Source organism: Microcebus murinus, chromosome 10 (genome assembly GCF_040939455.1).
Source record: "Microcebus murinus isolate Inina chromosome 10, M.murinus_Inina_mat1.0, whole genome shotgun sequence".
In the NCBI taxonomy this organism is placed as follows: domain Eukaryota; kingdom Metazoa; phylum Chordata; class Mammalia; order Primates; family Cheirogaleidae; genus Microcebus; species Microcebus murinus.
In genome coordinates, this window is record NC_134113.1 from 87911104 (window position 1) to 87933856 (window position 22753).

The 22753-nt window shown below is 37.8% G+C and overlaps 1 protein-coding gene across 1 annotated transcript in view; it reads left to right on the plus strand.

Annotated features, from left to right (window-relative positions):
- Positions 1-22753, plus strand: part of PLBD1 (phospholipase B domain containing 1) — a 50535-nt gene that overhangs the window by 13524 nt on the left and 14258 nt on the right. Inside the window, exons 3-6 of the mRNA XM_012753730.3 lie at positions 11847-11930; positions 13484-13622; positions 17206-17346; positions 17801-17945. Of these exons, the coding sequence (XP_012609184.1) occupies positions 11847-11930; positions 13484-13622; positions 17206-17346; positions 17801-17945 (509 nt within the window). The remainder of the gene's footprint in view (positions 1-11846; positions 11931-13483; positions 13623-17205; positions 17347-17800; positions 17946-22753) is intronic.

Below are 22753 nucleotides of genomic sequence, written 5' to 3' on the forward strand. Positions count from 1 at the left end.
ACATTTATTTCTAATCATCTTGAAACAATACTTCCATGTGGGCAAAGATTTTTTTTTTTTGAGACAGGGTCTCACTTTGTCACCCAAGCTGGAGTGCAGTAGTGTCATCATAGCTCACAGCAACCTCAAATTCCTGGGCTCAAGAGATCCTCCTGCCTCAGCCTCCCAAGTAGCTGGGACTACAGGCATGCGCCACCACACCTAGCTAATTTTCTTATTTTTTGTAGAAATGGGGTCTCACTATATTGATCAGGCTGGTCTCTAACTCTTGGCCTCAAGTGATCCTCGTAACTCAACCTCCCAAAGGGAGATTGCTGGGATTACAGGCATGAGCTACAAAGAGATTTTAAATTAAAATTTTAATGAGTCTAATATAAATGTTTGCTCCATTTCTATTATTATTGTTTCTGGTGTCCTTTCCTTGTCTTACAAAAATAATAAGGATGTAATTAATAATAATGCAATCAAGATACATGCTTTTTAGAGAAAAGCTCTTTAATGAAAATAAAGTTGCAACTCATTTACCCAAGCCTCCTCCCTCCATTGGTTTAAAAAGTGTCTTGGTGACTTGGCTTGCTTCTTTTATTCTCAGTGACCTAGATTGTCGAGTGCAGTTTAACCAGAGCTTATTTGGGCTGTTACTGCCTTAGTCATAGTAAGTGAGGTGTTGATCGTAATCTATGTCTGAGTGCTAGAGATTATATCAGATGTGGAATGGCTAGTTGTGGGCTCTGGCTGCTCTTTTTTTTTTTTTTTTTTTTTTTTGCAAGCCTAAAATGAAGTTTATTGAGGAAGGACAAGATAGGTTGACAGAGCAAGAGCAAGATATAAGTTTACAGAATAAGAGCAAGATATATTCACCACAGAAAGGTGAATGGGCCTCTTATTGTAGCAAAAAGCCCTGCTCAGGCCAGGTGTGGTGGCTCATGCCTATAATCCTAACACTCTGGGAGGCCAGGGTGGGGGTAATCACTTGAGCTCAGGAGTTCGAGACCAGCCTGAGCAAGAGCGAGACCCCGTCTTTAAAAATTAAAAAAAAAAAAAAAATTTGTTTTAAAGCCCTGCTCTTCTTTTATTCAAACTACAAAATTATGTTTTTACTTTTATGCCCAATTTTTGTTACTCTACCATATAAGTCTCCTTAACAGTGTACTATTCAGAGATGTATCAAACTTCGTAAACTACGTAAGATTTTTAAAACGTGCTTGAACCACATTACACATGCGGAATTCTGAACTTCTCCAAATCTTCTGTATTCACTGAGTTCTGATTGTGTTATTTACACTGAGTTGCAAGTTTGGAGAAATAATCCAAACCAAATTTGTGTGAGTAGAGACCAGATTAACTCCTAAGTGACATGTCTGATGGGTTATGGAGGGAAACTGATTTGGAGGGAACAGCTCTAAGCTGTGAGAATGTTCTGAGGACGATCACGTCTTCCTTGGACATTTCTGTAGGTATTGCTATTAGGGAGGGCTTGCGGGGTTTGAGAGAGCTGGCCAAGCTGGCACTTCCGATGTTCTTATGTCTCAGAAACAAATAAACTTTAACATCGCATAGCAGCCACTTTGGAAGTGGCTTCATCATTTCACTTTCATTTTTTATATAAAGTATTGACCTATCCTTGAGTAACTTTATCCCCTTACCAAAAAAAAAAAAAAATCCATAGAAAAAGAAGCCATTCTATTAATAACTTTTAAAAAGACTTCTGTATTAGAATACACATTAAATTTTGTTTCTTAAAAAAAAAGATGCTCGGCTACTATTGAGTAACTGTTTTCTTGCTTAATTCGCTTTTCTGCCATGTCCTTTCAAAAAGAAAATTTGACATGTACAAGACAGCCTTTGAAGATTAAAAAACAAACCCCCAAAGCACTTCCTACAAATTGTGACCCATGCTTTGAGGATTTGAATCTTCCCTTCAGCCCAGTAGCAGCAGCCCGCAGGTGAATGATCAAGAGTGAGGGAAAGGAGGTCTAGGAATCTCAGTCTATTGCTAGATCCTTCAGGAAAAGTTAGGCCACTTTTGGCAGCATCTCCGCTGCAGAGAACAACTTCAAAAGAGTTCCTTAGCCATAAATATTAAATACGACAGAGCCCAAGAGAGGGAAGCTCCCCAGTGGCCGGAACAGTCAAAGGAGGTTTTGTGGAAGATGTGAGTTGTGGGTCTGTGCTTGAGAGATGAGAGCCATTTGGCCAGGCTGGAAAGAGGGATAAAGTCACTCTGGGTAGAATGAAACAGAACAGAGTACTGATTAAAGGCCCCGAGTCTGAAAGGAGTAAGTTGCATTTACAATGAGCCAGGAGTGGAGGCTCCAGTTGAACCAGCAGAGGATTTGGATGGAGGCCCTTTTCAACAGTCTGCCTCTACTCCAAGCATAGAGTGCTCGGAGGCTTTTTGAATTTGAAAGACGACCTCTCTGTTCATCTCCACCTGTCTTTGTGACTGTGGTGATTCCCCCAACCTCCTCAAGGGCGGGCTTCCCAAACATGTGGTACCAAGAGTCCGAGAGGACGTTTGCTCTGCAGAGACTTCCATATAGTTCATTGCCCAGGAGCAGGTGCTGGTGAGCAAGAAGGGGGATTGTAAAGAACTGAAGGGGGAGGGTGGGAAAGAGAGGCAGCATTTGTGTAAGAGGAGGAGGAGGAGAAGAAAAAGAAGGGGAGGGTGGGAGGAAGGGGAAGAGAAGACAATAGAGAGGAGGAGGAAGAATTACAATCAAAACTATCTTTAGAAGAGCCTTTCCCATAAGCCGCTTTGCATAGGCTGTCATTCTAATTGCATTACTGAAAAATCAAATATAGGAGGGGAATTTCTGAGTCAGCGTGCATTTATAGGGCCTGCGCTGTGCCTGACGGAAAGCTAGGAAGAGTGGAATGAACCACTGATGACCAAGCATGCTTAAAACAGCCTCCTGGTGACAGGTTGGGGACGAGGGGCTCTTTCCTTCCTCCTCTCCTGATGTGGCACGGGAGATGAAGGCCCATGACACATTTGGATGCCCAAGAGTTTATTTTGGAGAAAGGAATATTCTAAATGGAGTAGAGAAGCTGGGCTCACAGGGGCAAGAACTCCAGCAGGGAGACAGAACAGAGGAGATTCTGGAAGGATTCGTGGGATTGGGACTCCCAGACCAAAGGCATCACCAAGAACTGCTGCAATTAGCACCACAGCTGCATGGCCCACCGCACACTGTCTCAGCCAAGCATGGAGAGGCAGCGCGGCTCCCTCAAAGCAAGGTATCAGCAGGAGACCTTAAAATGCCAACCATCTGGAAGCTGTAACAATAGCTACAAACCAGTAGTGGAGAAGGAATATCAGTTATACAGGCTAGGTGTTCTTTGTTTTTCAGCTACCTGTGGCCAATTGTCTGAGAAGCAATTGTTTCTCACACACAAACATCACTTATTAACTTAAAACACATACTGCTGGGGACTGTTGCTTGGGGTTGCTTTGCAAGATTCGAGCCTACCTACTGAGACACAGCCGTAAAGCAGGGGTGTCTCAGCCTGGGCTGGGAAGGCGAGTTTGCACCAGATGCCAAAAGAAAGAACGTTTCGTCATTTTCCCCTCTGCTGGATGCTCATGCAGTCGCCAAAAGCAGGGAGCGGTTTAGGGCTGCCACCTTTTCCCACGTGACCACATTGCAAAAGGTGTTCCTTCTATCTCTTTCACCTTCCGGGGAAGAGGTGTGCTAAGGACAGATATTATAGGATGAACAACTGAGATTCTCAGCTACTCGAATAAAGGAGATGAGTTTGACCGCCTTGGACGATGTCATTCACTCCTAGCGACTTAGGAAAGCAACTTTGAGAGCCTGTTTGGAGGGTCTAGCAGGGGAGCGAAGCTACTCGTATACCCTTGACGGAAGACCGTTCCTCCTCTAGTGGGGAAGGTCGTCCTCTTCGACCCAGCACGGAGCTTCAGGAGGGACGCACATGGAGCAGTGAGGGAGGAAGGGGACACCCGCCTGGCCAGCCAAATCGGCCGAATTGAGCCTGGCAATCAATGGGGTGACAGATGTCGCAGCCAGATTGCCCTCACGTCCAAGATAGCAACTTCAATTTGAGATCCCAAGCATGAAAAACAGGCAAAGAAATATCACATCCTCAAATCCTCAGAGATATTTCCTTTGAAGTATTCAATAATATTTTTTTTTTTTTGGCTTCCTTGAACTTTTACCATGCTCCCCAGATAACAATTGGGTCCTGGGCCCAGCCCTTTATAGCTTATCCTGACACTCAAGGTCATCACCTGTGGCTGCCCCTGCAGAATTGTCTCACCAGCTGCAGCGGCCAGAGACTGCTGGGGCCACAGCTTGGAGTGGGTGCTAGATATGTCCAGGGGCTTCTCACTGTCCTGCCTTCCCTCACCCTCCCTTCCTTTCTCTTCTTCTACTGTGCCCTCCTCCAGAACCACTCACTGCAGGATGTTGACATTACAATGGAAACACTCCCCTCAGAGGGTTCCCTGAGCCTTGCTGTGATGCCCCTTTGTCCCCAAGGGACCTAGACTGAGTGCAGAGTGGCTTCTGCTACCAGGCCTTTCACGCAGTCCCTTCCTCCCCAGCATCTCTTAGAACCACGATTCCTGAGAGCCAGATGCTGCTTCTTTGTCTCCACCTTTTGAGACATTGCAAATCCTCCAAGACCATCCCAGATGCCGTCTTCTCCATAGAGCTTTTTATGATTCTCTTCCCACTGGATTAGAGCTCACCTCTCCCCTCCACCAACTGTTAGTGCCCTGAGCTCAGGGTCCCTATCTTATTCATCTTCACATACCCCAGACATCTGGCACAGTGCTTTGTCCCCAGCGGTTACTTAATTACATGCTTATTAGGTTTAATGGAATCTGTTGTTGTTCCGATTCTATTGGAGATGAATCAGAAGCGTGAGGTACATATTTCCATGCAACCCAGCATGGTCATAGCAACCTTGGCTAAATTGGAGCTTCTTCCTTTGTTAACTCCACGGGGCGGCTCCCTAAGAATTGCAAATTCAGTTTCTGATGTCTCACTTATGATGTAAAAGCTGATAAATAGTCATGGATTGATTTTTAATAAAACGAGGCATGACACCTTTCTGGAAAGAATGGCAATGTGGGTGTGGAGACCCGATCTGCTCTAGTTTTTAATGAAGCCTCTGGTCCCTTGGTTGCTGAGCAGCTGCCGAGAGAGGATAGGAAGAAAGGTAGGGAGGAGTGACAGTTCCCAAGTACATTCTTCAAAGGGGACTCCTTTTAATATGTTCAGACAACAGTTGCTAAGAGTATGATGAAAGGAGTTTCTAGCAAGAACTATGGCAGATTAGAGAGAGTAGTCAAAATTTCTATCTCTTTTGTGTTTGGGCAACCACCAAGAAATACCTCCAGTATCTCCCCCACACTCCCAACTTGCTCCTTTTGATGTTAGAAACTGAATATGCTTCCAGGTCAAGGCCATGGGCAAAGCAAAAATAAGTAAGACACAGCCTCACCCTCCAAAAAATCCAATGACCTATCAACTAGTAACTATTTGGAACTTAAAATAGACCACAAAATAATGATGAAATATGATTGATGATGATGATGATAACTAGCACTTATGTAGCATTTATAATGTACCAGATATTGTTCTCAGTATTTTACATATGGTAAGTATTTAATCTACAACACTGTGAGGTGTGTATCATGATTATCTTCATAATATTAATGTGAAAACTTGGGCACAGGGAAGTTAAGCAACTAGCTGAAAGTCACAAAGCTAGTAAGTAGGAGCCAAGATTGGAATCCAGGCTGTCTAGCTACAGAGTCTGCACACACGCACATGTACACAAATGGATTCATCACTATGGGAACACTGTAGGAGCCCAATACGATCTCTGACTCAGGCAGTCCGAACAGAAAAGAGTAGGAGATAGTCCATGACGAGTGCTAAATGATGAGGTATTGACATAATGCAAAAGATTCAGGAAACGATGGGTGTGCATGTGTCTTCATGATTCTCAACATATGAATGTGTGTCAAAGATGTGAAGGTGAGCAAAGTCCCAGGCAGCTTGGGAGGAAACTTACATCACGGGAGTTGAAATGAAATCTGACACATCCATGAAGCAGATGTTAGTGTTGTTGCTGTTTGATGAGAATTCAGAGGCACGGAGAAGTCAGGAGTCTTGCTTTCGGTCATCTAGCCTGGAAGGAGTACGGTTAAGCTTTGAACTCAGAACTCAAAGCCTGTATTCTTTAATGTTGCACTACATTGCTCCTCCACACCAGAGATAAGGGAGGGGCTGCAGCCTGGGGAGGGATGTCCTTCAGAGCTCCTGGCCTGGCTGATTCTAGAGGGCTCCACTCCTCATCCCACGGTGGAGGCTTCTCTTCCCCTGCTCTGAATGTCAGAATCAGGAAAGCTAGTCTCCACAAAGAAAGAAGGAACTTTTTAATAATTCTGGCTCGGTTGCCCTCCTGTGTTTCTATGCATCTTGTCTACCATTCTGCAGACATCCTCAGCAATCACCCCCAAGTCAGGACTAATGTCCTTCTGTTTCAGATTTCTCCATCTCAGCACTATGGACATTTTGGGTGGGAGAATCCTTTGCTGCAGGAAGCTGTCCTGTACATTGTAGGGTCTTTAGTGACATCTTTGGCATTTACCAGCTAGACACAATTTGCGGCACCTCCCCCACTCAGTGTAACAACCAAAAAATGTCTCCAGAAATGAATGCCCTCTGGAGGGCAGAGTGGCTCCAGTTGGAATCCACTGCCCCATCTTGAAATAGACTGAGACACTGGGGGGATCCGGAACGCTGGACGGAGCCAGGCATGGTGCAGTGATAGAGACTTTGAGTAAAAAGGATGCATTTTTTGTTTCCTTGCCTGAGTGGGCATTATAAATCAATAGCCCACAAATTTTTTTTTCCAAAAAATACTTTATTTTCATATAGCTCATTTTAATTTTAAGAGCCCATTCCTCCTCATGGCAGATGGTAGAATAGTTATTTCTACAGAAACAAAATCATGCATCATTTAAACTGAGTCAACTCAGAGTGTCCCACTCTTCCTCCAACCGCTTCCTGAGGCATTTTGGAGGGAGGGGAGATATTTAATGAGGGTGTCTTCTGTCCTTCCCTGGCATCCACCAAAGTGGAACAATCTCATTTAGTCTTTGGCTTGGGTGTTTCACCATCAGACATCTGATGAGACTTGCGTGGCCTCCCTGATCTCCAAATGCATGATCACTGCCACCTGAGGTTGCTATATTCGTCACAAGTGTAAGTCCCCTGCCTCCAGCAGGTCCCTGGGCCTCGGTGCCTACTTACTCCACCCTGGGCCATAATGAGAGATATTTGCTGCTCCCTGAAGTTCACTGAAGTGTGTAGGGGTCTTACATTTGCCTTATGAGCCCAGAGAGTCCAGGTGCTGTCTCCACTTTCCCAGGCTCCGTTGGAGCGAGGAAGCTGTAAGGTTGTTCCCCGATGGGCAACGAACTCAAATCGTCAAGCCCACCTGGGGTTTCTGCGGTTCACTCACCTGAAGTATGAGACCAGGACAGAGGGTCCTTTCCTTGTCACCTACACACCTGTCTAGCTTTATTGCTGTCCTCACTCTCATTTTTAGAGGTGGTAGAAAGGAAAAAGTGACCAAACTAATGAGAGAAAAGGTATATGGTAGCATAAAAATATGTAAGCAAAAGCTAAATGCAATGATTCAATTAAAAAATATATATATATACATACACAAATAATTTGAAGAAAAAACTATCAAACTATGAAACTTGAACTTTATTAAGTTCAAGGACCATAAAATAAAAGATTTCAAAGGATTTTAACGTTTACCTAACTAGCAATAAAACTCTATTCTCAGTTTATTAGTTTCAGTTCTGGAAACTACTAGATAAAGGATATTTAAAGTTCCACAGTATAGGGAGCTGAAATCCCATTTTTAGAACCTAGAATTGCTTCCAATTCTGAACTCCTTAGATCAGTAAAAAAGCATCAAATAAAAAGGAGAATGGACTTTAGGTAAATATTCAGTCCAGAGGGTACAGGGGGCCCACACTTTGATGTACCCACTCTGCTCTAAACTTATAGCAAATGCTAGATAAAATATACAGAAAGAAAACCTCATAGTACCATAGCTGGGCCCCAAAAACAAGATTAAACATCTCTTGAACCAGAAATGGAACAGAAAACAAAGCGATAAAATATGGATCTGGGGTCCTTGGCCTGAACCAGGCAGAGGCAGCTACCTGCTGATGGGTGAGGGCCTCAGTGCTCAGTGAGCTGGGTCAAGGCTGGGAACTGCTAGTAGCCTTGCTGCTTTTAACTATGTATAGGAGACTGTAGAATAATGTCTGTTGATAGCCTACAGATGAATAAGAAACTGAGAGCTTGGGAGTGGGGTATGGCATCTAACAACCAAATTATCCACAAGCTGGTTCAGTAACAGCTATAGATGTATCTACAATATTCCATAAGACAGAAGTCCCCAAAAGGCACTATAAGATGTGGTTCCCAGGACTCATATGGAGGCATTTGGACACAGAAAAATGAGAGAACAAAAGGGGGTGGGATGAGAGGTAAATAAAAACGCCTTCGTACCAAAGTTCCAACATACACAAAGAAATTGAAAGATAGTCAATAAAATCAACAATCAAATCATGAATACACTCCAGATTAATTTTATAGAGTGTTTTAACAAAGACTTTAAATTTGCTTAGGGTACTTTAAGTTATAAATGAAACAAAAGTTAAAAGAGAATTCGTGAAACAAAAAGGAAGAAAGGCAGATATTTTAAAATAAACTGTTAGAGATATAAAACAAAATTATTGAAATTAACTTTTAAAAACCTCAATAAATATACAAACCCTAGACTGGACACAATCAGAGAAAAAAATTCTGAATCAAATATTAGTTATTGAGAGAGATTTACATAATACATAGCTCAAAGAGATAAAGGGGTAAAAATGTTAAAAGAGCTGTTGTTAGACATAGAAGTTAGATTGAGAAACTTCAACATAGGTCTATTAGGAGCCCTCAAAAGAGACTAGAGAGAATTGCAGAGAAGCAATGATTGACAGGGCATCGCTGAGAATTTGTCCAAATTGAAAAAAGACTAAGGATCCTTAGTTGAAAGACACAGCCTATTAAATTGCTACAACACAGTGGACGAAACTATAGAAAACTGTGGATAAAGAATAATCTCAAAAGCTATCAGAAAGAAAAGACATCGACTACGAAGGAATCTCAGACAGCGTACTTTTCTCATACCAACAATAAGATATCAAGATTTTATATATATATATATTTTTTTTTTATTATTTTTTTTTATTTTTTTTAAACAGTCTTGCTCTGTCTCCCAGACTAGAGTGCAGTGGCGACAGCCTAGCTCACAGCAACCTCAAACTCCTGGGCTCAATCAATCCTCCTGCCTCAACCTCCTGAGTATCTGGAACTACAGGCATGAGTCACCATGCCTAGCTAATTTTTCTATTTTTTGTAAAGACAGGGTCTGGCTCTTGCTTAGCTAGTCTTGAACTCCTAGCCTCAAGCAATCCTGCCCCTCAGCCCCCAAAGTGCTAAGATTACAAGCATGAGCCACCAACCCTGGCCTTCAAGATAGTATCTTAAAAGTACTGATGGAAAATATCTAACTAGAATTTTATAACCATTTAAATTATCCAAGACTGAGGGCAAAATAAGCATATGTTCAGATATATAAATTAAAACTATTAAACTATTAAAGGATATACTTTAGCAAGAATAACAGGTAAGAAAGTTTGGGATCTAAAGCGCAATAGTTAATACAAGAAACAAAGAAATTAATAAAATTTTGTTGTAAAGTTAAAAAATAAAAATAATTTTTAAAATAGAAATTTTTTGAATTACAAAGGTAACACTAAATCTTTGAACAATAACATGATGAAGAATATCAATGGGTAAAGATTGCTAAAATATGCTTCATGTTTGGAAAAAGAGAAATATTAAATTCATTTAGACTTTATAAGAAAATACATAGTTACAAGTGTTTTTAAATCATTATCATCAAAAGAATAGAAATACATTCTATAGTTTCTGAATCAGAAGTGAAAACAATAACAGTGTTGTCTAAACAAAAAAAATAAAAAGAGACAAAGAAAGAGATGGTAATGGAAAACAGAAAAGATTATAGAAATAAATCCAAGGATAGTAAAATAACAATGAATATAAACAGATTATTTTCATCGATTACAAAATTTTAGTATACAGCATATGAGACATTTTTAATTTTTTAAAGTAAGTTTTAAAATAAAAAACCCCAATACCCAGTAATTTTATGGGGAATAGAAATTAAGTGGAGAAACTATTAAAAACCCATCAAAATTGTTGGAAATTGAAAAGTCTGACAATAACAAGTGGTGGGGCTGTGGAGGAAGGGGAAATCTAACGTATAGTTGGTAGGAATGTAAATTGATACAATTATTGTGGAGAACAATACAGCAATATCTGATAACTTTTTAATATATAGTAGAATATTCACCCCAGCAATCTTATAAATAATTCATATGTATGTATCTGTGTGTACGTATGTATCTTAGAAGAAGATGCGAATGTGTAAAAAGAGACAGACAACAATATTGGAAGTTGCATAATGGTAGTGACAAACCTAAAACCAGTTAAATGTCCATCATAGAAATGCATACATGGACTATTGTATAGTCATACCATAGAATACTATCAGCAGTTGAAATGAATAAGTTTAAGCAGCAGATTATAATATAAATATTTCTTCTAAAAAATCATGGGAAATAAACAAATGAGTGATAGATCAGTTATGATCTTATTATATTTTGTTCTGAAACATGATAAATAATACCATACATTATTTATGATTAAATATATACCTAATGATTATATAATATAAAATGAGGATAATAAATCAGATTCAGGATTATAGTTATCTTTTGGGAGAAGGGAGGGAAATTCACATTGGGAAGTTGTGCAAAGGGACTTCAATTCTAATATTTTGTTTTATTTTTTAAAATATACATAGCAAATATGGCAAAATATGATTTAATAAAGTTGGGTGATGGGTACTTGGTGTTTGTTTTATCTATCCTTTTCTATATGTTGGAAATATTTTTCAATTTTAAATTATGCATTTAATTTATTTATACACACACACACACACGAGGTATGTCCAGAGAGTACCCAGCCACTGTTGTTAATGATATAACGAGAATGGTTTGCATCACATCTAGTAATTTGGCAGCCATAGAGAGTGGACTGTAATGTGCATGCATGAACAATGATGGCACTGTGTTATTAGTGGGGTGCTTGGTGGCCATTGAGGGAAGGTGTGTGGCCCTCACACTCAAAAATGACTGAGCGAGTAGAGCAACTAATCTACATCAAATTTTGCATTGAGCTTGGACATTCCTCCGTGGAAACTATTTGGATGATTCAGAAGGATTTCAGGGATGATGCAATGAGTACAGCAGCACAAATAAAAGTATGGCACAAAAGCTTCAAAGATGGTTGAGAATCTGTTGAAAATAATCCATGTTCTGGAAGGCCTGCACCAAGCAGAACACCTGAGCATGTTGAACGTGTACGGGTTAGGTTCAGAGACGCTGGGAGAACTCTGTGAGGTCCCCAGGTGCCTACTTTGAGGAGTCACTGTCCTAGTACAATGTTTCTTGTATCTTGTATCTTCTTCAATGAATGTCTCTATTTTTCATATCCGCAACTGGATACTTCACAGACAGACCTCGTATAGTAGGGAAGATTTGTAATAGGGGACATTCTCATTAGTCAAAAGATTGAGTAATTTACTGTGATGGAGAAATCCAAATAAACTAGAAATGTAACGATTTTCATCTATTGTTTCAGACATATGTATGACCACTTCACAAACCTCTACCCTCAGCTGATCAAGAAACCTTCCATCGTGGATAAAGTTCAGGATTTTATGGGGTACGTACAATAACTTTCTTCTTCTTGTCGTTATGGAGGCTTGAAGGCTTGAACCTGTAATTTCAAACAGCAAAAAAATTTTTTTTTGCCAATATCTTTTCCTATCTCTTTAGCAGGACTCTAGTGTTGTTCTTCTAGTAGGGTTTAGCATGTTTTGGTAATGGCATGAAAATTGGTTGCAGACAACATGTCCCCTAATCTTGGCTCTTTCAAAGGTCAGGTTCGAGATCATATTTTCAGTTGCTAACACGGCTAGAGGAATTACACCATCAGTGCAAAAACAGGCAGTTAAATCCCTGGATCCCTTCCACATGGAGATCCCTCTCTTACTTGCAAGGATCACTTCTCCCTCTCAAAAGTGTGTTCTTTTCATGGGCCTGGTGACTCATCATGGCTGGGGTGTTAGCTAATATCTAAAGTCATAATTCTTAACACTCTCTGAGAATATTTCTATTTAAATAAAGTTTTCTGAAGACTTACATTTTATATGTGTTTAAATTTGGAAACAGTAAGGTTTGACTCTTCAAATCACGTGCTAAGCAACCTCTTCATGAAATGCTCAAAGTCCTACAGAGTGTCACAAAGCCACTGGGCTGGACCCCATGAAGCAATGACACTGTATAATATTATTCTAAGACTGATCTAGAGAGAGCCCAGACAAATCAAAAATAGCCTTCAGTATACAAAGTTAGATTCAATCATCTCTTACAAAGGCAGAGAACAGAAAGAAGTTAGAATGAAAGGACAATAAAAGAAATAAGACTTTTTTGCTAATTATGGTTGGACAGAGGCATTGAGGCAGTTATTATTATTTTTTTAATTGGATGGCACCCCAGATGGGACACAAACCCACAATCTGTGGCTTAGGGTGCCCAATGCCTTATCCATTGGTCTACTGGGGCGAGGCAATTATTAATAATGACTGAAATGGAATGAACCATAAGCTATGACGATGACCTGAGAGAAATACAGTTATAAACCATCTTTTCCTTAAGAGTTTTTTGTCTGTTTGTTTTCATTTTGTTTTGTTTTGTTTTAGATACAGGGGTCTCACTCTTGCTCAGGCTGGTCTCGAACTCCTGAGCTCAAGCAATCCTCCTGCCTCGGCCTCCCAGAGTACTAGAGTTACAGGCATGAGCCACCCAGCCTGGCAAGAAATTTTTTTCTTATTGTTTAACTTTACCACTTCTACATACCAAAGTAAAGTTAATCAGCTTATCTTTGTTGACCTAGTGAGACATTATGATTTTATATGAAATGTATTTGGATATTCTGTCCTTGTCATTTTTAGGTCTCAGCATCACAGGCAGGTAAATACCACACTTGTGTTTGGGTTTTAGATAGAGCACAAGAGAAACTACATAGTCCTAGGGAGAAGTTAAAAATCATTTAGAGGATTTTCTCTGACATCCTTGAGTAACTGTAACATTACAAGACCTAGAATTTAAATTATACTAGCCTAAGTGGGCATATAATTTCTAAATGCCTGGTTTTTGTCAGCTACAGATGAGCAACCACTGAGACCTCTAGTACAAATCTAATTTCTGTTCCAGGAAGCAAGATCAGTGGACCCGGAAAAACATCAAAAAATACAGGGATGACCCATTTTGGAGACACACGGGCTATGTTATGTCACAACTGGATGGACTATATGTAGGGGCAATGAAGAAGGCTCTATTAGAAGGGACGAAGGTAAGATTTTTAAGAAGCTGCTCAGAATTCATATGGTATGGCAATAATATTGAAAATCATCTTTAAAATAATATTCTAATTTAAAAGCAGATCAAAGTAGGACTAGCATATAAATTCCTTGAGGACAAGCACTGTCATATCTGTAATATTACAGCACAAAATTCAAGCTCAACGTACAAATAGAACAACTTGGCTCTATGTTTTCAATCTTCCATAATAACTGTGCTCAGGAGTAGGAAACGTGATAGATTTGACTTTGGAACCATGTAAATGCTGTTTCTAATTATAAAACACAATTAAATCACAAAAAAGAAAGCAATCCCTAAAAATTGAAAACAAATTGACACAAATATATTTAGCTGTATAACAGGTTGATGGCATAACCACACAGAGAACAAATTTCAAATAACATGAAAATAGTTATTGCCATACATCCTTAGTGGGATAGATACTAAAGACAAGAAGAACCACCAACAAAACAAAACAAAACAAAATAAAACAAAAAAACCAAACATACAAAAACTCCTTAAACTGTATGCAGTAATCTCACTTGAGTAATAATATTGATATTGTTATTTTGAAATTTAATAGAGTTAGATGAATAGACAGATATAGTAAAATAAAGCAAATAAATAATTATGTTAGCTAGGATTTTAAACATAGGAAAAATCAATGAAGTAAAGACACTGTGGTTTTTAAGATTGAAATATAGGTAGGAAATCATTACTCTTAGCTTCCTTTAATAATACATATTTCCTCACTTTGTCTCCTAAAAAGGCCTAGGAGTAATGAAAACCCGGTAGGTTTGTTTGTTTCCCAGGAGAATATGACTTAGGATAGGTAACAATGTCTTAAAACACAAATGCACTAACCATGAAGAAAAAGATTGATAAATTCAGCTAACTAAAATGAAGAATTTCTTTTTATCAAAAGACATAAAGAGAGTGAAAATATAAGCCAGGAGAAGATATTTGTAGTATTTTTAACTAATAAAGGCTTCGTATCTAAAATACATATAGAACATCAACAAATAAATCATAAAAACAGAAAACGCTCAATAGAAAAATGGGCAATGGGCAAAAAAAAAAAAAAACATCGATAGGAATTTCACAAAAGAGGAAATGCAATGACCCATAAATATGTGAAGAAATGCTCAATTTTAAGGAAATGCATACTAAAACCTCATTGAGATCCTATTACATGTCAGAATTAGGAAACCTCAGTTGCTGCTGGAGTAAATTATTATAACCACTTTGGAGAAAAAAATGGACGTTTCTCGAAACATTTGAAGACAATGCATATTCTACAACCTAGCAATTCCACTAAGAGATTAGAGACACTCTTGTGTTTGGGGTCCATATACATAAAAGTTCACAGTAGCATTGTTTTGTTGTGAACTGGAAACATCTCAAATCCTCATCAGAAGTATAACGTAATACTATATAGATATTCACACAATGGAATGTCATATAGCAATGAAAATTAATGAACAATTTCCACACATTGTTAAATGTGAAAAAAAATCAAGTGAAAGAAATGCGTCACAAAAGAATGCACACAATATGATTCTGTTTGTGCAAATTCAAAAATAAGCATATTTTTTAAAAGTATTGCTTAGGGATTCATATATAGATGATAAAATAATAGAGAAGCAGGTAATGAGTAACACAAAATTTAGCACAATTTTTACTTACTGCTGATAGGAAAGGAGGGAGATGAGATTGCAGACCTCTTGGACTCTGCTAATGTTCCATTTCTTAAAATATGAGATGACTACATAGGTGTTTATTTTTATTATTTTTCCTTTAATTGTGTGTATATATCTTTATTCTTTCACATGTATGATATCCTTCTTAATTTTTAAAATTAAGGTAAATTATAAACTGAAAAAAAAAAACATTTTCAACACAGAAACAAAGAGCTAATCTCCCTAATACTTAAAGAGCTCCTAAAAGTCAATAGAAAAAAGAACGACCTAGTAGAAAAATTAAGCGTGTGAACAGTTTACAAAAAACAAACACAAAGGTTTTTAAAGATATGTTCAGTCTTACCATTAACAAAAAAATGCAAGTATAAATCACATTGGGATACTGTATTGCGCCTATCAGATTGGAAATAAATGACATGTTTAGTATGTTGTTAAATATGGAAGAGTGTAATTGAAACAACTCCTATGAGGACAATTTGGCAGTATCTATCAAAATCACAATCACTTCTAGGAATTTGTCCTATACATAGATTCACACACATACAACATTGTGTGTCCAGGATTAATTATTGTGACATTGTTTATAATAGCAAAGGACTAGAAACCACTTAAAAACCATCAACAAAATACTGGTTAAAAATATTATAATACATCTATTTGTTAGAATACTGCTTAAAAGAGTGAGGAAAATTTTGCATCTAATATGGAAAGCTCCCCAAGATATTAAGTGAAAAATATTAAGAGGAAAAAAAAAACAAGGCAAGGAACAGTACATGTAATATACTACCATTTATGTTCTAAAAATTTTATTTACAAGACTATTGTAAAATTGTCTTGTAAAAGTTTAGAAAACTTTAGAGATATGTGAAAAAACAGTGAAAGTGGTCAACTGGAGACAAGGTGGGATGTTAGCAAATGAAGAACAGGAAGGGGAGGAGATTTTCCACTGTAGACCTTGTTATAATTTTTTTAAATCTTGAATAATGAATGTACACCTTATTCAAAAAATAAAGAAAAATATTTATATAAATAAAAATTGGATTGAGTTTTTTGTTTTCGTTTTTTTGGTTAAAACATCATTTGTGTTTATCTTCTCAGCACTTCTACCTAAAAACCAATTTATATATACAACTATTATGTGCCCATAATAATTAAAAATTTAAAAAAATTTGTAGAAAAAAAATTAAAATTAAAAAAAAAATTTGTAGCCTAACCCTGGGCTACTCTGTTAGATTAAATCTTGCTAGAGCAGTGTTCTCCGGTCAGCACAAAGTTCATGTTCAAATATCTGATAATTCCTTCAGGGTTAACGCTGCCTAGTCAGATGGCCTGTATTAAGCACAGAATCAAAATCAAAAGCATCTTAGTTGACTGTTTTTGCAGTAAAGTAGTGGTTCTCATTGAGGGGTGATTTCTCTCCAGAGGATATTTGGCAATATCTGGAGAGATATTTGGTTGTCATAACTGGGAATATATTCTATACTGACAGATAGAAGGTAGAGGCCAGGGATGCTGCTAAACATCCTAAAATACAACCCTCCAAAAGAAAGAATTATCTGGCTCAAAATATCAACGTCACCACGGTTGAGAAACCCTGCTTTAGAAGAATGCAAAGAGAAAGCTCTGTTTGTTTTACTAAGGAGCCACTCCCCAAATCTGTGGCCATCAAAACATGCTAACACATCTTCTCTAAACTATAAAGCCATAAAAATTACTTTATAAGCTGAAGTAAAATCTAGTACATCTGTTATATGAGAGACATCTGCTACACTATCTGTTACATAATTCACAAGGGAATTATTTAATGAATCCCTAACAAGAGGAAAAACAGAGAATGACAAATCAATGTTAAATACAGTCTTTGTCTTTTCCCAGCCCATGACCTTGTTCCAGATCCAGTTTCTGAATGCTGTTGGAGATCTATTGGATCTAATTCCCTCACTCTCGCCCACAAAAAACACCAGTCTGAAGTTTTTTAAGAGATGGGACATGGGACATTGCTCTGCCCTTATTAAGGTAAAACATCCAAGCTCCTTTTTCCTTGTTCTGGTTCACACAGGCTTTTTCTATGTGCCACTCAAGTATGGCAACATCTCATCACCCCTGGCTATAGCTGTATATCATCAGCTCATGGGTTCCTTTGGGTTCCTTTATGGTAAGAGTTAAGAACTGGAAGGAATATCCTCTGATGGAAGGAATTGGAAGTACACGATGTTATACCTCTGTTCCTTCCACCATTCCTCCCATGCTGTATGCACCTGCTACTCCCACCTTCTAGAATCTTCCATTCTGGATGTTAGAGTCTTTTTTGTGCATGTTAAAGGTCAATCTTGGATTCCTCAGCCATATTTTTCAGCACCACGTATAGCAATAAGTACTTACCTGAGTTGACACAATTCCTGTATGCCTCCTACCCTTACAATTGTAGTCAGTTATCTATGTACCTCTGTGTCATCCACTATGGCTATAGGTTCTTCCTGGATTTGAGAACATCTATTTTGCTCACTCAAGCTGGTACACATACGCAGCCATGCTCAGGATATATAAACACTGGGACTTCAACATCAAGGATGAAGACACCAGCAGTAGTCGCCTCTCTTTCAGCAGTTACCCAGGTAAATAAATTTAGAGGGCCATCTGAATATTTTGAATACTATTTCAGAATAAAGCCTTGGTGATTCAGAGTTAACCGGAATGGGAGAAGGAATGTTTAGTGCTTAGTACACATTAATGAAAATTCTGATCTTTAGAGTAGTTTTTTGAAGAAATATCGTTCTAATAGTTTAATAGAATGACATAAACTAGGTTAATGGAGTTGCCAAATAGAAGACACTTTGTAAGTGTAAATGGCTGCATTTAAATTGACTTCAACAAATGTCAACTGAGTATTTATTAAGTACGAGACACTTTCCTAAGCTCTTCAGTGGATGCAAAGAAAAGCACAACAGATTCTGCACTCATTTATCTCCCTGAGGGCTTGTACTTTTTTTCTCCTATTCACTGTAATATCCACAGCACTTAACCTAGTGTGTGGCACCTAGTACTTTAATAAATTGTGCAATGAATGGATTGATGAACGTGTAAGCTTTATAAAACGTATGCTATAGTCAGGAGAACAAGATAAGTACGATACAGATAAGAATAATAATATTACTGGATACTGTGTATGCTATAAAAGAAATGTAACAAATGTTATGAATATTCCAAAGAGGGAGAACTCACACCTGATTGTTGGGGAAAGGAAAGAGGCTGACATTTGAGATGGACCATGAACAATGGCTGGAATTTGAACAGGCAGAGATGGACGGGGGGATAGTTTCTGTAGAGCAGCAGTTGCAAACTCTTGTCCCTAAAGGAGACAGGCAGGTGATGTAAATGAAGAAAGCAGGACTGGTATAAGAAAACAGAAAGTGGAAACCACCGTAGCAAACACATGACCCCATCCAAAGGAGGCAACCACTCAGCGCCCACAGACTGTCCTCCTCCAGGAATGTGGAGACCAGGGTTTCCAGATCCTCCAACTTCTTAACATAGAACGATGGCTTTAAAAAACAAAAGCTACTGTGTGAACCCAACAAAGTAGGTCTGCTAGCTGGAATTGCTCCCTCCGCCCCCAGTTGGGGGTTTGCAACCTGCCTGGGAAAAGTCCTAAACAAAGGCAAGGAGAAAACACTTAGCAAACATGTGAGTCCAACACAGATGCAGCGTGGACAATTGTGATCTTTTAACTACACGTCTATAATGTATGGGGTGGTTATACCAAACATTTGCCATACCTATCTACCTCTGTTAGTATAGGATTAGCCTTTTTGATATTATTGCCCTGATAGTATTAACACCCCTCTATTAGAAATACTGATCAGGAGTGTGTCCCAATGTTTTCCTGTCCTTGTGTCCTGCTTTTTCCTTTGACATTACTTTGATTTCATCTTTGTCTTAGTTTGTGTAATTGTTTTAGCATTGAGGGGGGTCTGGGGACTCCCCTCTCTGAGTTAGACTGTGCTTTGATTCTTTTACATCCCATTAGACCTACATTTAAGGACAGCAAGAGACTGAGACCAGTCAAAAATTCTTCCTCTTCCATTTATTTGTGACAAAATGCAATGTTCTGTTTTGAAATGTCTGTGGGATATGACATTTTTCAGTAGTCTTAACAGTCCTGGATTCTAGAGATAGTGGTGGAGGACATGGGCGAGGTTTTCCTATGGAATTTAGGACCCTGTTAACATTTGCATATATATCTTTCCAGAATAGATACATAGATAGATAACATAGACAAAATAAAGAGCTTTTTAGAGCAATTGAAACTGCCAGAGAACAAAAGACACTTTCCTACTCCAAGGTGTTTTTACAGGAACCGGTGGAACACTGTGATTCGGATTTTCTCTAACTCAATGTCATTGAGGTATAATTGACAAATAAAAATGGTATACCTTCAAGGTTTACGTAATGTTTGGACGTACATATACATTGTCAAATGAGTACCACGATCCAGCTAATTAACATATCCATCACCTCACATAGTTACTTTTTTGTGTGGTGAGAATACTTAAGATCTACTCTTTTAGCAAATTTCAAAAACACAATATGTAATTATTAACTATTGACTTAGGAATTCTCCATATCCTTGTCCAGATCATGAAGAGCCTCCAGGCTCTGCCCCCTTCTATACAGAAATAGCTCCACTCTCCCTCCACTCTCTTCTCCACCAGACAAAAACAAAGAAGGTACCCAGCTTTGTCGGGGGATCAACAGCTCACATGGCATGACCTGCACAGCAAAGCATAGCTCCATGTCTGTGGGGTGAATCCAATGTGGCCGATCCCTTAATCAAACAGTTTGTGATATAAATAAGACTCTACATGTTTTTCCTGTTTTCTGTTGAGAGCAAAAATCTGAATCACAGATTAGAGATTTTTGAAGTAATCGTCAAGATGATTACCATGAAAAACATGAAAGCTTTAAGACATGACATTTTATGGTTTTCGTGAAGTGTATAGGAAGGAAAAAGGAAGAGCTCGGACATCTGCTAAACTATTTTCCAACATATGAAGTCCAACTGCTTTGAACCTCAGTTAGTGGCTAAAAACAGCAATAATCTTTTAGTAACTCATGGTTTCTGTGGATCAGGAATTTAGAGAGGGCACAGGGAGGAGAGTTTGTTTCTACTCCGCTATGTCTGGGGCCTCAGCTGGAAGACTCAAAGACTGAGGGCTGAAATCTTTGATAGCTTAACTGAAGCTGGAGGATGCACTTCCAACGTGACTCACTTACATAGCCGACAAAGTAGTGCTGGCAAAGTGGCTCCTCTCCACTCGGGCCTCTCCTCAGAACTGCTCGAGTATCCTCACAACAAGGCTTCCTCCAAACCAAGTGATCCAAAAGAATGAGGCAGAAACAGTAATGCCTATTGTGACCTCGCCTCAAAAGTCACACATTGTCACTTCCACCAGATTCTATTCATTAGAAGCAAGGTATTATGACCAGCCCACATTCCAGGAAAGGGAATTATGATGATCCACCTTTCAAAGACAAGGGAATTTATGGAAAATTTAAAACTACCACAATATAGAAAGATGATTTTTTTTTTGGGTATATTATTATCCTGTGATCTTTCTAAATTCATTTATCAGTTCTAATAGCTTTTTTGTAGATTTCTTGGGGTTTTCTATGTACACAATCATGTCATCTCTGAATAAAGACAGTTTTGCTTCTTCCTTTCCTTGTATGTCTTTGGATTGTTTTCTTGCACGGTTACACTGGACAAGAATAGAATAATGTAGATTATTCTACATTAGAATAATAGAATAATGTAGATTACAAGCGATGGGCATGGAAATCCTTGCCCAATTCCTGATCTTCAGTGAAAAGTATTCTGTCTTTCACCATTAAATATGATGCTGTTGGTAGCGTTTTTGGAGACCATTTTTACAATGTTATAATGTTTATAATATTAAGGAAGGTCCCTTCTTTTTGTGCTTGCTTAATGTTTTTATCAGTAAAAGAGTGTTGCCTTTTGCCAAATTCTTTCTTAGCATCTACTGAAAGGATCGTATGACTTTTCCCCTTTATTAATATGATGAGTTATATTGATTGATTATCAGATGTTAAAACCAACTTACCATTCCTGGGTTAACCTTCACTTAGTCACGATACATTATTATTTTTATTTATCTTTTGATTAAATTTACTAACATTTTGTTAAGAATTTTTTTGTCTATATTAATGAGAGATATTGGTTTGCAGTTTCCTTCTCTGATGATGGTTTTGGTATCAAGATAAGCTAATCTTTATATTCTAAATTTGGAATTATTTCTTCCAAGTTTCCTTAAAAAGTTTATGTAAGATACATATTATTTTCTTCTTTAAATATTTAATGGAATTCACCAGTGAAGCCATCTGGATATGGAGTTTTATTTGTTGAAAATAAACTTAATTATAAATTTAATTTCTTTCATTGATATAGGACTATTCCAGTTTTCTAATTCTTCTTGAGTCGATTTTGAAAATTTTTGTCTTTCAAGAAATTTATTTATTCCTTCCAAGTTATCATTTATTAACATGGAGTTATAGATAATATTTTTCTTAGCCTCTTAATGTTGGAGATCTGTAAAGTCCTCTTTATCATTCATGATATTATATCATCATTCTTTTTCCTTGATCAGTCTAGCTGGAACTGTATTGATTTTATTGGTATTTCTGATGAACTAGATATTAATTCCATCAATTTGTTTCCTATTTTCCATGTTTCTTCTTCACTAATTTCATTTTTATTGTTATTATTTTCTTTCTTCTACTTTGTGTTTAATTTGCACTTTTTTTCTAGCTTCTTAAAGTAGAAGCTTAGATAATTGATTTTGATCTCTTTCTACTATAAGTAAATAAATCTATATATTTCCCTCCCACTTAAGCACCGCTTTCAGTGCATGTGACAAATTTTGATATGTTTTGTTTTCATTTTAATTCAATTTAGAATATTTTCTAATTTATCACATGATTTCTTTGATCCATAAGCTTATTTGGAAGTGTATCATTTAATTTCCAAAAATTTGGAGATATTTGAGAACTTTCTGTCATTGTTTTCTAATTTAATTCCATTTTCTAATTTATTCTGTTATGATCAGAGAGCATACTCCGTATAATTTCAAATTTTTTAACTTTAGTAAGATCTGTTTTATTTATTGCCCAGTATGGCTCTATCTCAATGAATATTCCATACGTTGTAGAAAAAGAGTGCAAATTCTGATATTTCTAGGTGTAATGTTCTGTAAAGTCAATCAGACCACGTCAACTGATAGTGTGATTCAAGCCTTCTATTGATTTTTTGTCTACTTGTTCTATTAGTTACTAAGAAAGGAATATTCATAACTCCCACCATAATTGTTAACTGATCTTATTTCTCATTTCATTTCTGAAAGTTTTG